Source organism: Rhinolophus ferrumequinum, chromosome 26 (assembly GCF_004115265.2).
Source record: "Rhinolophus ferrumequinum isolate MPI-CBG mRhiFer1 chromosome 26, mRhiFer1_v1.p, whole genome shotgun sequence".
Classification (NCBI taxonomy): domain Eukaryota; kingdom Metazoa; phylum Chordata; class Mammalia; order Chiroptera; family Rhinolophidae; genus Rhinolophus; species Rhinolophus ferrumequinum.
In genome coordinates, this window is record NC_046309.1 from 7333912 (window position 1) to 7347573 (window position 13662).

At 41.4% G+C, this 13662-nt stretch overlaps 2 protein-coding genes across 2 annotated transcripts; both read right to left on the minus strand.

Annotated features, from left to right (window-relative positions):
• Positions 1-1964: 1964 nt before the first annotated feature.
• Positions 1965-2921, minus strand: LOC117018297 (olfactory receptor 2A14). The gene has a single exon (XM_033099229.1). It carries the CDS (start codon positions 2895-2897, stop codon positions 1965-1967), a length of 933 nt encoding a protein of 310 aa, XP_032955120.1. The 5' UTR covers positions 2898-2921.
• A 7977-nt stretch (positions 2922-10898) lies between these two features.
• On the minus strand, positions 10899-13322 carry LOC117018295 (olfactory receptor 2A25-like). The gene has a single exon (XM_033099227.1). It carries the CDS (start codon positions 12240-12242, stop codon positions 11292-11294), a length of 951 nt encoding a protein of 316 aa, XP_032955118.1. The 5' UTR covers positions 12243-13322; the 3' UTR covers positions 10899-11291.
• Between the last annotated feature and the right edge of the window lie 340 nt (positions 13323-13662).

Here is a 13662-nt window from a genome sequence, read left to right on the forward strand (position 1 = left end):
CTCCATGAATTAAGGAGGGGAAGAGAGGCAGCTGATCTTGGTTCAGATATCACAGACTCTTGCTCTTCTTACTGAATTTTAGTAGATTTTCTTGAATAAATGTTTCATTAGCTGTATGCCCTAATGAAACTAGTTGTTTCATTACAACAGTAATTGTTGTAACTAGTTGTTTAAAAATAATTTTCACCGGTTTCACTGGAGAAAATGTCCACAGAGCTTGTCACACTGTCATACCAGAAGGAGAATTCCCCATTAGTGTGTTTTCCTACATAATTTATTGTGAGATAAGTTATCAAATAAAACATTAATTTCCATCATTTGCTTCTATTCTTCTGTCCTCTTAATCAATTCTTCGGATTTCCTTCCCAAACTGTTGCATGCCACACTGGGGTAGTAAAAGATTTTTAAACACCATGGCTAAGGACTGGAATAGCCAACTGCAGGATGTAAACTCGGGTACCTCTTCTTACATGCAGTTGTGGCCCCGGGAATTATTTTGCAGCCATCGTCTCTGACAAGTTTTTGGGAACATTTATTTTGATGACCTTCCTACATCTTCCAAACTCCTGGGCTTTGTGGCACCATAAAGAGACTGTCCATAGAAGCTGCAGTCCTAACCACTGCCTGCACAGCTGGTGGTGCCTCACGTACCTTCTCTTTCAGCAGCAGCACCAAGAAGCCCATTCGTGTTTTAACCTTATTTCGTAATTACAATTCGGCGGGAGAAAGGATTTTTTTATTTTTTACTTTATTCTTACAATTGGAAGCAGTATATCTGAGAAATCTGCTTTCAGATTTGAAGGTATTATCTAGTTTTTTATGATTTGACAAGCGAAAATGATAGCATTTATTTATTTTCATTTCATTTTGCTTTTAGAGGTCAGGGATTCATCATCATTTTGTGGGCTTGAAGTTTACGATTGCACCCTGCTCAGTTTTTTTTTCCAAATTACTTCGTTATATTTCTTTTTTAAAGATGTTTTGATTAAGATAGATGGAAGCCAGAAATGTCCAAATCGTCTTGTGAAGAGATGGTAAAAAGATATTTCTAATTAAATCACAGAGCAATTTGTCAGGGGAATATTTTAATGCCAGGGAGCTGGCAGACACTGAGAGGAAATGCACGCACAGATCAGAAATAGACATGTCGATTTTCAAATTGACTGAGGAGAACCAAGAAAAAGGAAGTAAACAATAACACATACTATTATACAGCATTTTATACATCAAGGGAGAAGAGAGGCCGGATAGATTTAAAATGCGATTATTGAAAGTAAGATAACGTGGGCTCCGAATATCAGAGGACTTGTCAGCTGTGGAATTCTCCTGCACGACCGCTGCACACGTTGTCCCTTCTTTACATGCTAAAGATCCATGTGTTCTGAGAACTGCGAGTTGTCCTCGCACACGCCCTTCCCTGGGTGTCCCCCGGCGGGCGCTCTACACTTTCCTTCCCCTCGCTCCCATCTCCCACCTCCTGACCACCCTGGCATCTGCCCCACGTGACCTGGCGCCGTGTGCCACCCCTTGTCTCCAGAACCGGAGTGTAATGGCTTTGTTTTGTCCCCAAGCCTCTCCTTTTTCTGCTCTTGTGGCTGCATCTGACTGACCATCACAGTTTTTAAAAAATACATAACACACACAGTCCGTTACTTGCATTTCTTGTTTCTTAATAGTGATTTTGATGAGCAGAATGATTTATTTTGAAAAGGTCCAGGATTTATAAATTTTTCAAATTTTATGTCTCGTGCTTTTGGATCATCTCTGAGAATCTTAGCCTGCCCAAGATCATGGAGATTTTCATCTATTTTGCTTTCGAAAGTCTACATGGTTCCAGGTTATCGATGTAGGCCTGTAAGAGTCTATTTTAATGTGACACTTATTCGAGCACCAGGCACGGGTGCCCCAGCCACACTTCAGAGGGAGCACAGCCCTGGCGCGTGATGCTCTCTGACACCTATGCCTCACACGGATCTCTCTTTCCACCTCACTCTCCTCAGGGCGCCCTTCACCTCTGCGTTCCTCAGACTGTAGATCAGGGGGTTCAGCATAGGGTTGAAAAGGCTGTAAAACAGGGAAAGGATCTTCTGCTGCTCCTCAGGATGGCGGGTCTTGGGGGCCATGTACATGACGATGGCACTGCCAAAGAAGAGCCCGACCACGCAGAGGTGGGAGGAGCAGGTGGAGAAGGCCTTTCTGCGGCCCTCCCCAGACGGGATCCTCAGGATGGCCGAGAGGATGCGTGTGTAGGAGACCAGCACCAGGGAGAGGGGCCCCAACAGGATAAACACACAGGCAGCAAAGATGACCACTTGGTTGAGCCGGGTGTCAGCGCAGGCCAGCTTGAGGACAGACAGGATTTCACAGAAGAAGTGGTTGATTTCATGAGGCCCACAGAAGGGCAGCCTCAGGATGAGAACCACATGGACCAGGGCCAGGAGGAAGCTAAACACCCAGGAAGTGACAGCCAGGACCGTGCACACTCTCCAGCTCATGATGACAGAGTAATGCAGGGGGTGGCAGATAGCCACGAACCGATCATAGGACATCACCACCAAAATCAGGCACTCTGCATGAGCAAAGGCCAGATACAAATAAGTTTGCATAATGCAAGGGACAAAGGAGATGGTTCTATTCTGACTCACAAGATTTGCTAGCATCTTGGGGACATTGTTGGAAGCATAGGACATGTCAACAACAGCCAGGTGTGAGAGGAAGAAGTACATGGGGGTGTGAAGTCTAAAATCTAAGCAGATAATCCCCAGGATGACTCCATTCCCCAGGAGGGTGACGGTATAGAAGAGAGAGAAAAATCCAAAGAGGAAAAACTCCAGGGCTGGACCGACCTGGAATCCCAGCAGAGTGACTTCTGTGATCCACGTCTGGTTGCTGCCCATGCTTCTCCAACAGAGACTGACAAGTCCAGGAATACCTCAGTCATGGGGCACCCCCATTCGGGACCCCCTCCTGGCCAGGACAGGAAGGTCAGGAAGGTCAGAGCTGTAAGGCAATTGAGACACAAAATCTTTACTCACAGTTACAGTGTGGACATTTAAAAATGTATTCCTTTGAATGGATTCTCTATAGTTTATTTTTAGAAATATCGTAAAAACTTAATATTGTCCTATTAATCAGAAAAAACTCCCCTTTATCAATGAAATAATAGAATATATATGTGTATGTATACAGATGATAAAGTCTATTATAACGTCATTTTATACTCTACCTAATAGAAAGCACACACATATACACATACGCTGTCCGGAAAATTCCGGTATTCTGGCTTCCCTTCGAGGCTGAGTCTTCATTATTAATGTACTTAGACAAGAAATGACCCTGAGAAAACGTCTGCAATAAGAGGTAATTTCATTTCCTAGGTTTCCCTGCCTTCTTGGTTGAAGAAATGCAGTGATGAGGATCCTCTGTTCTTTATGTTCTTTAGGCTTATTTATCTGCCTACTTTCCCACATGCTTTTCTACCCACCTATTTCAGAGAACAAAAGCAATGACAGAAAATTAGATAACTACTTCAAAAAAAAGTACTGTATGCATGTGTTTGCAGCTAATAAAGACACAGGAAGCTGCAAAGACTAAACCTCTGTCCAAGGATAGCGTTTGAATGAGTCATAGACCTTCAAGAAGTGAGGTGAGGGCAAGCGCCGGACGAGGAAGGGCGGGCAGGCTGCAGACAGGGCCCGTGGGCAGCAAAGCCTGTCTGGGCCTTAGATGGAGTCCTGGCAGCGCACAGTGCGCATGACATGTGTGCATCTGGGCTCCTACTGCAGCCAGGCCAGTGGCCCAGGACAGCACGGATATGCATGCTTCAGCTAGCCGACGTGCAACTCATTAGCTCCTTTTCCTAAACGATCAGAGTTGACTCATGAAAGCTCATAATTAAAACAATCTGGAATTATAGAGTTTTACACGTAATACTTTTTGGCAAGGTATTTATAAAAGAAACCAGTAGCCTATAAAAAAAAAACACTATTTCTAAATGACAAGAATAAATGAAAAGGTAAACAGAATTCTCAGTGAAACAACTCGTTTCATCTGATGCAAACTACACACAAACCACATGTAATACTGGATGGAAACTGGACTTTTTTACAGTTTTGTAGGAAGGACAGAAGGAGACACCTCTGTAATGGCAGCTTTGTGACCTCTCTCCACACACTAACTGTCGAGCCGCTCAGTTGTGAGGACCAGGAAAGCAGAAAAACACAGCATTTAAGAGGAAAGCTATTCTTTTCTTTGTATGGCTTTGCAATTTGAATTTCCCAGTTCACGAAGCCAGTATTTTTTGTGGTTTTTGTTATTTTGTTTGTTTGTTTGTGTTGTTTCATCTGAGAAAAGGCTTGGAGCTGATACAATAGAGGGACCGACACCTGAAATGAAGATTTAAGTATCCACTTTAGCTACACATTAAGGAAAGCTCTTCAGTGCACAGAATGAGGGAGAAAGTTTCATGAATCCATTTCTCGGTTCTTGCAGAGCGTGAAAATTAGCAGCAGGACCTGAAAAAAGCAAGATCCCCGAATAAGGATGAAAGCAGCATAGTTCACAGAGTAGGTGAGGCCATCATTCCAACCTGATTCTCCAAGGTGAACTTCATGAACTTGAATCACCTATGCTAAACCTCACTGTTTTCATGTGGAAAACAGTGAAAACACGTCCAAGCGCCAATGTGAAGAATTGATACCATTAACTAGTAGATATCAGAGTTAAATGTTAGCTGTTATTAGTATTAAAGAGACCACGACATTCAAGGAAGAATCCAAATCATTGGGATTAGAAAGCCAACAAAACCATGGTATAGTAAATTCTTCTACATATATCTTGCTTTTCTTTTTGTTATTTTTGAGATTAAATAACAAAACACACCATTTTACTTTCATTTCTGCTAATGTTTTTATATGCTGATTTTCAAAAATAAGTTTAAAAAGGAACTTAAAGAAATGGAGGAAACTTTTAAAGTAACGTCACTCCTGGATTGAAGAAGAAAACACAGGAATTAAAACTCGAACAATTATTTTATGCCAAATATCCCAATGAGAGAGACAGAGAGACACAGAGAGAGAGAGACAGAGAGAGAGAGAGATCTCATGGAAGGAAAAGGGCCCACCCACAGTAAAAGTGTATACAGATCACTCAGCGAGAGCACTGGTTACATTCAGGGGTAGTACAGACTTGTTACATTTTCACACCAAGAAATTATTTACCATCTGCAATAGTCACTCTGACACTCAGCTGGATTCTAAGGAGCACTACAATTTAAAAACCAAACACTGATTCTGAGCACAACTGGCTGGATTTAAATCCTGGCTTTGCTACATACTAGCTTTGGGACCTCTCTGTTCCTCGGTTTCTCCTTATGCAAAATGAGGTGAATAACAAACCCCACCTCACAGGATAACTGAGAAAATTAAATGGATTAACTTATATAAGACACTGAGTAAGTGCTTCAAGATACATTATTGGGGATTTGGAAACCATTTTTGGAGAGGAACTTCTCGATCCAGTGATCATAAGGAAACATGTTACATGTGTAATATTCCTCTGCTAAAACAAGGACCAAAAAGAGAATCTTCACAGCAATGGACACTGGGTTTTACCTGCAAGAGAATGCCATGTCTCTCCTGGACAAGTGAGAAGCTGGTTCTATTTGGCCAAAGTCCCGCGATCTGCAGGGACAGGCAGTTAGCAGGCTGGGGAAGAACAAGCAAACCACTTAGCTCTGACTGAGGGTTTTCTCAGTGTAGGATCAGGGACCTGGGCCACGTGGCCCCTGAAGTTCCTGGTAGCCCTTTAGCCGGCTCCTACCCTATGTGGGTGGTGGGCTGATTCCTCCTCTCTGACACAGTCACAACAAAGTCAGGAGCTGACACACGAGGCCGAGAAGGAGGGTCCTAGAAAAGGAGGGTCCTAGAGCGTCAGCATCGTGGCCACACCTGGAGATCGGCAGTGTTCCCCAGAGAGCCCTTCAGACTCTATTCAGCCCTTCATAACTCCTAGTTATGAAAACCGCCTTAGGCCCACACGTGGACGGCATTTTGTCACTAATACTTCGAGCCAGAGATTTCACTCACTCCTTTTCCCATGTCCTATCTGCAGACCCCGCCTCAGGTATTACGAACCACTTCTACTTACAGTGGTATCATCAGTGTTCTGCTCTTCCAACATGGCCTTGGGCTTAGAAGAGACCTCAGAGAAGAAAAATAGGATTGATCTCTTCTCTACAGGGGCCTTTTCGGGAGGGGAAGCCCAGGTACATGGCTCTCGTCACAGACCTTTATGACAGACTTGCTTCTGGACGCGAAGGCTTTTTCTATCATCACTGAACCCAACTCCCTCCGCACAGACACAAATAATGATGCAGGGGTCAGACCATGTGGAATTACATCACATCCTCCCCAGATGATTGAAAGACTTTGCTCTGTTCCAATGGGCACGTAAACCAATGAATGCATTTCCCAAGTTTATTCATTTTGTTCTTTCAGTATCCCATGGGATTTTGTGTTGTGTGTTTGGGAGTTGTGTGATTGGGGGATAGGCATTGGGGGGTGGCGTGGGGAGAGCCTTGGGGTTGGGTGAAGCCAGCATGTTTCTAAAGTATGCAAGACCCTGGCACAAAAAATTAAAAAGTCAAGATTGTCATAAATTAGTTTCTCTCAATACTTATTTATCAGTCTTGCAACTGCTCCACTCTCCAATTCCTCCTGACCGACTGAGGAGGAGAGGCTGTGATTTCTTCATCTCTCATGGTGGGGGCCCCACGGACCCTGTTTAGACATCATCTCAGAGAAACAGGTGTCTCCCAATGGAGAAATATTATTGCCAAACAATCACTGCACATTTCTCACAGATATTTGTGACTTGGCAGTTCAGATATACCACTCCTTTCATCTGTAGTTTGCCCTCCATTTCAAATGTCTCCAGATTTCTGAACCACACTTTTTTTTTCCTTCGTCCTAGTTAAAGCCCACAGTTAAAAGAAAAAAAATGAATCAATCTCTCTCTGTCTCTCTCTTTCTCTCTCTGTAATAATGTTTGATGATTATAAAGTCCTTCCAGTTCTAACTTCTGAGTGGATCTCATCTAGTTCTCTAGAGCGTCTTAGTTTTTAAACTGTAGTGGAAGGAGCACTTCAAAATAAAAGTAATAGTCGTGTATTTAATCTATTGGAAAGCAGAAAAAAACATATTTAAGAGGAAGCAAATTGGGGTTCTTTTCTGAAACAAACCTGTGTCCTATGGAGCCTTGCTCCACTTACCTCCTTGTTCTCCGACACACACTGTGCTTCATTCAGGTACTACTCCCCAGTTCTCCCACTCCTGAAGTTCTTACTCCTTGTTGCAAGTCAGTTTTATCCTCGTATTACCCATTAGACTTCAAACGTAATACTACTCTTCAAACCACTCGTGGAGTCTTCTTCATCTGTCTCAACCAAAACTGGACTCCCTTCTCTGGTAGACTAAAAACACTTATTATTAACATCCTTCAAGGTTGTGCTTAAATATATAGGTTTATTTTAACTTTTAGTATTCTTTTATTGTTCATCTTTCATATGTTTTACAAGTAAAACAAGATTATTACTGAAAGATAAATCAATCACCAACATTCAAATAAAGCTAAGGACAATAATTTGGTGCATGTTTGTCCAGATATGCGTAATTACCACTTTTATTTCTTTTGAAGAGAACAATATGGTGGCATTTAACACAGCGATTAAAATGAAATATACAGCCATACTTCAGAAAGGTTCATAGCACCAGCAAGGGTTAATTTAGATGACAATGACACACCAAAGATGTATAAATTGATGCTGACTAAATATAATGAGAGAAGATACTTTCCACAGCCCCATACTCCAGGATCAAAGACGAGACAGGTCCTGGAATAGTTCCTTCCAGAGAGGCCAAATCTCAGCAGATAATAGCCAGTCCCCACCAAGGACCCAACAAATCTCACAGGAGAGACCAAGATGGACCAGGATGAGATGACATGAAAAAGAGGCTCTTTAAACAGGCAAGACTGCAATATCTTCAAAGGAAACATTTAAAATTCATGTAGTCCTCACATACATGTATAACTTCACCTTCCCCACGCCCTAAATCTCTCATTGCTGCTAATTAAGAACAGTAAGCTAATCGTAAAAGAAGAAATAAGTCCCTTATTCTTTGTTCAACTGTTTAGGAGGAGAAATAAGACTTGTGACCTAGTAATGTATTTATGCATGCTATTATCAGAATAATGCCAGTCTCCCTCATTAGGCTATAAACCCATCTAGGCAGAAATTTCATATAGAGTTGACCTTGAACAACCTGGGGGTTCGGGGCATCGATCTTCAGCACAGTTAAAAATCCATGTATAACTTTTGACTCCCTCAAAACTTAAGGACAAATAGCATACTGTTGACCAGAAGCTTTACCGATAACAAAAAGTCAATTAAAACATATGTTGTATATTATATGTATTATAGACTGTACTGTTACAATAATGAAAGCTAGAGAAGAGAACAATGATATTAAGAAAATCATGAGGAAGAGAAAATACATTTACCATATTTATTGAAAAAAAATCCACATCCAGGTGGACCCGTGCAGTGCAAACCCATGTTGTGCCCAAGTCAACTGTATTTGGCTCATCACTGTATCACCAATATCTAGCTCAGTGTGAGGTACATTGTAGGTCATGAGGAAGGGATAATACAATAATAATGAGGTAGGCAACCTAGCACGAGTTCTAGCCAAAGCAGATCCAAGTCTAGGGCATTCATAACCCAGCATTTCTCTGAGTATGTCACCAGCAGAAATGATTGCATATGTATCCCCCAAAGACGAGTATAATAACATTCAGGGACTAATTATTTATTAGAGCCAAAACTGTGGGCAACTCAAATATCTACCAGAAATATAATGGACAAATTGTGATAGGTTTACACAAAGTAATGGTATGAAACAATTAAAATAAATGAAATACAGGTACATGTAACAACCAGAGTGAACCTCATAAAACACAGTCATGAACGAAAGAAGGAAGATAGAAAAGAAGCACACTGTGCGTGTTTGTGTACCCATACATACATACACATTGTTGCAATTCTGAATTGTATTTATTCATGTACTTATAAATATTTGTTATTTCTTTAGAGAATGGAGATTGCAAAGGAAAGACTCTATGAATCATTTACTTCACAAATGATTTGAAATCTTGGCATTTTGCATCACATAAAAGGCTACATTTTGCAATATTCCTGCTTTTGTCTAGTATAGTAGGAAATCTCATTTTCCATTGTCTCATTTATAAGTCGTAGCCCTTGTTCTTTAAAAATAATGAATGTGTGTAGAGGATAATATTAATAATTACCATTTATTGTACTCTTATTATAACTCATGGCTTCTGCTGAGCATTGTGTACTTAGCTGTAACATATTTTATAGCTTTACGCTTTCCACTTCACAGCAAACCTGTGAGTTTAGTATTAGTGAACTTGTTTTACAGATGATAAATCTCAATTCCAAAAAATTTAAGTATACTGCAAAGTTTGCACATATAGTAATTGGCAGAACTTTGTAAAACCCAGTTCTATCTGAACACAAAATCCTGTGTTTCCACCCTTTTTTCCATCATGGAGTAACATCTACATAACAGACAGCCTTACAAAAGGGATGTATTATAAGAAAGAAGTCCATTTATTTTCCCCTTTAAAAACACTTTTCACCAAAAGACACATCATTTTAAAAGTTGAATATTTCCTTTCAATACAGTTTAAATATTTAGGTTTAATTTAGTATATAACTTGAGGAAAGTATTCAAAAGCATTACACATCATTTTCCACTACTACTGAACTGTTTTCTATCCCTTCATAATTAAGTGTGGGAGTTTCATGTTGGATTAAAATGGTTATTTAACTTATCTCAAATCTCTTAATTTCAAAAGCAAATTATTTCTGATAATTTATAGCTCTGGTATCATGGGTCAACGAGTCATCACAACAATTACAGTTTATTCTTATTTGCCAGAATGGTCTGTTTGGTCGTTTCCCACAGGACACAATTGACCAAACCAATGAGAGAAAAGACATAATTTTTCCAAGGACTCTCAGTCACTTCCATTCTGCTCTCTTCCTCCAGGCTCCGCCATCCATGCATCTCCACCTGCACTCCACAAGCAGAGAAAAGGGGCCGCAGAAATGCTGAAATTTGTCTACGTATTTATTACTAGGACATTCTTTGGGGTTTTCTCGCTACTGTTGGTTGCATCACAGTTGCACCCTTAATTCTTTTCCTTTAAGTCGCGGCTCCTGCTTGTCCTAATTTAAGTTGAGTATACCTTAGAAAACATCACTGTCATTGAAATATGTAGGCATATAATCAAATACTTTCAATATAGGCTTTTTTTTTTAAAGATTTTATTGGGGAAGGGGAACAGGACTTTATTGGGGAACAGTGTGTACTTCCAGCACCCTTTTCCAAGTCAAGTTGTTGTCCTTTCAATCTTAGTTGTGGAGGGTGCCGTTCAGCTTCAAGTTGTTGTCCTTTCAGTCTTAGTTGTGGAGGGCGCAGCTCAGCTCCAGGTCCAGTTGCCACTGCTAGTTGCAGGGGGCGCAGCCCACCATCTCTTGCGGGAATCGAGGAATCAAACTGGCAACCTTGTGGTTGAGAGCCCGCACTCCAACCAACTGAGCCATCCAGGAGGCAGCTCAGCTCAAGGTGCCGTGTTCAATCTTAGTTGCAGGGGGTGCTGCCCACCATCCCTTGAAGGACTGGAGGAGTTGAACCGGCAACCCTGTGGTTGAGAGCCCACTGGCCCATGTGGGAATCAAACCGGCAGCCTTCGGAGTTAGGAGCATGGAGCTCCAACCGCCTGAGCCACCAGGCCGGCCCAATATAGGCTTATTTTTGAAGGAGATTACAGTTGCTTAGTCTAAAATATTTAAATAACTACTATGTTATCCACCTCTCTCAACTCCTGTATCTTAAATATTCTGCCAATACCTTGTTTTAGTCTACAAAATTTTGTCTACGAGTCCTGATTGTGGAATAAAAAATACACAAACATACTTCTTCTTATTCAGAATATTTCATATAACCATATTAAAAGTGTGTACATTGTGCAGATAGCTGAAAGACATTTTCAATTTTTTGTGCAGGACTGACTGAGGGAAGAACGTGGTCATAGGAAAATTTCAAGAAGATGAGAAGGATGCATTAGCATATCCTGTGAGATACTGGATGAGATGACTTCACAGGTCCCTTAGAACTCTGCTACTTTACCATTCTATGAGGCTTTCAGGAAGTTCTCTGCTTTTTAAGCATCCTCTTCACAGCAGCTTTGACTTCTTTGCTCCTCAGACTATAGATCAGGGGATTGAGCAAGGGGTTGCAAAGGCTGTGAAACAGGAGGAGATATTTCTTCTGCTCCTTAGGGCCCCCATGTTGGGGCCCGACATATATGATAATGGCTGTGCTATAAAAGAGTCCAACCACACAGAGGTGGGAGGAGCAGGTGGAGAAGGCTTTCTGGAGCCCCTCCCCTGACTGCATCTTTAGGATGGCACGTAGAATATGAATGTAAGATATCACAATTGAGGAGAATGGTCCCACCAGCACCGACACTGCCCCAGCCAAAACCATCATCTCATTAACGTGGGTATCAGCACAGGCAAGCTTGAGAACAGCTATAATTTCACAGAAAAAGTGATTAATTTTCTGGGGTCCACAGAAGGGCAATGGTAGGAGTAACGCTAGATGGACCAAGGCCAGGAGGGAACCACACACCCAGGAAGTCACCGCCAGGGTGATGCAGACTCTCCAGCTCATGATGACAGAATATTGGAGGGGGTGGCATATGGCCACATACCGATCATAGGACATCACCACCAGGAGAAGACATTCTGTCAGAGCAAAAGTCAAAAAGAGAAAGGTCTGTGTCATGCAGCCAGCAAAGGAGATGGGCTTGGCAGGATTCAGGAGATTCACCAGCATCTGGGGCACCGTGGTGCAGGCATAGGTTATGTCGACAATGGCCAAGTGTGAGAGGAAGAAGTACATGGGGGTGTGCAGTCGGGAGTCCAGTGAGATGAGCCCCAGGATGACCCCGTTGCCCAACAGGCTGAAGGCGTAGGACAGGGAGAAGAGCCCAAAGAGAAGCAGCTGAGTCCTTCGGCTGAGCGGGAACCCCAGTAGGAGGAACTCTGTGACAGAGGTCTGATTTCCCCCCATTTCCTGGGAGGGAGACATCGGAGCTCACCAATTCTGAAGGTGTGAGGGAAGTGTTTCAACATGGTGAATCTGTGTGTCATTGCTTGTTTCCTTAGAAAGTATCTTTACATGACATTTCTGTCCTGTTAGTCACTTACTAAGTGAAAACTATGCATTCCAAGTGAAACAGAAGGAGTATTTTCCCCCCACTGGTATAAACTAAATGCTAGTCTTCTATTACAATATTCAGTAAATCTCACCTTAATTTCCAAACCAACTATCACCATAGTTCAAAATACGTTAAGACTTAAATTGACTTCATAGCAGTGGACACTTTCCTCGGTTTATGATGCATCAGCGGTTTGTTGTGCGTCTTCCCTACCACAGTGTACACACATCCACACGTGGGAATGTGTCCTGTTGTCTTATACTCGTATATACGGAGGGTGCCAAAGAAATATATACAGGTGGATACTTTGGTCAGCGTTGCTCAAGCAGTAGTTCGCGGTCATCAGAAGTGTGTGGACGCTGATGGTAACCGCTTTGAGCATCTCTTGTAATTGCAAAGTCAAACGGGACTTGTATGTACCTTTTGTTATCAGCTTATATTGAGTATTATACTTTTAATACAGTTTTCCTTTCTTAAAATGTGTAAACATTTTTTGGCACCCTGTGAGTGTGGTGTGTGTGTGTATGTGTGTGTGCAAAGTACTTGGTATTTTCTATGTTAGTCTACTGTCTTTCATTAGTAAAAATGCTGTTTGGATGATTTCATGATGAGTCATAGCCTGGGATTTAAAAAATACTGATCTATATCCAAGGCTAGAGCTAAAGCTCTAACTATAGAATTATACACATAGAATCTTTAACGTTTTATAGCTTAACTCTAATGTAAAAAATATTTTTTATCATGTATTTTTAGGTTTTGTGGCTTATCAATTTTTTGAAAAACACTTCTACCACAGAGTGGGTGTTCTGAGGTTTGAATCACTGTAACTTTTGCACCACTGCTTCTGTTTTCTTGTCTATCTGACATTATATCCCTCTTCAGTCCGGGATCCATCTGAATTTCCAAAATAAGAATCTCAGAAAATGCATAATTGAGTTCCTAGCTATCCCTTACCCATTCAAATTTTCTGATAAGTTAACATTTGAAAGTTTTTATCAGCAAAAGTGCAAAGATTTTACCCTACTTCAGAGGAAGAATCAGAATTCACAATAAAAATTATTGGGAGATGATTTTGTCTTAGTCCAAGAAATAACTTCATCACAACAGAAATCACCTTCTTGAGGAGAACTGGTTGTTTTATTAGGAATGATCGGTGAATGATTGAAATCAGAAATTGATTAACCATCTATTCAAGATGGGACTCCTGTGTTATATGAGAAGTAAACTAGGAGAATGGTAAGGTCTCTGCCAACTATAGGATTCATTGGCCCTAAAGGTGTAAAGAATTGT

Bases quoted from the DNA above. Each gene is read 5' to 3' on its own strand.
- LOC117018295 (XM_033099227.1), bottom strand. From the start codon at position 12,242: ATGTCTCCCTCCCAGGAAATGGGGGGAAATCAGACCTCTGTCACAGAG.
- LOC117018297 (XM_033099229.1), bottom strand. From the start codon at position 2,897: ATGGGCAGCAACCAGACGTGGATCACAGAAGTCACTCTGCTGGGATTC.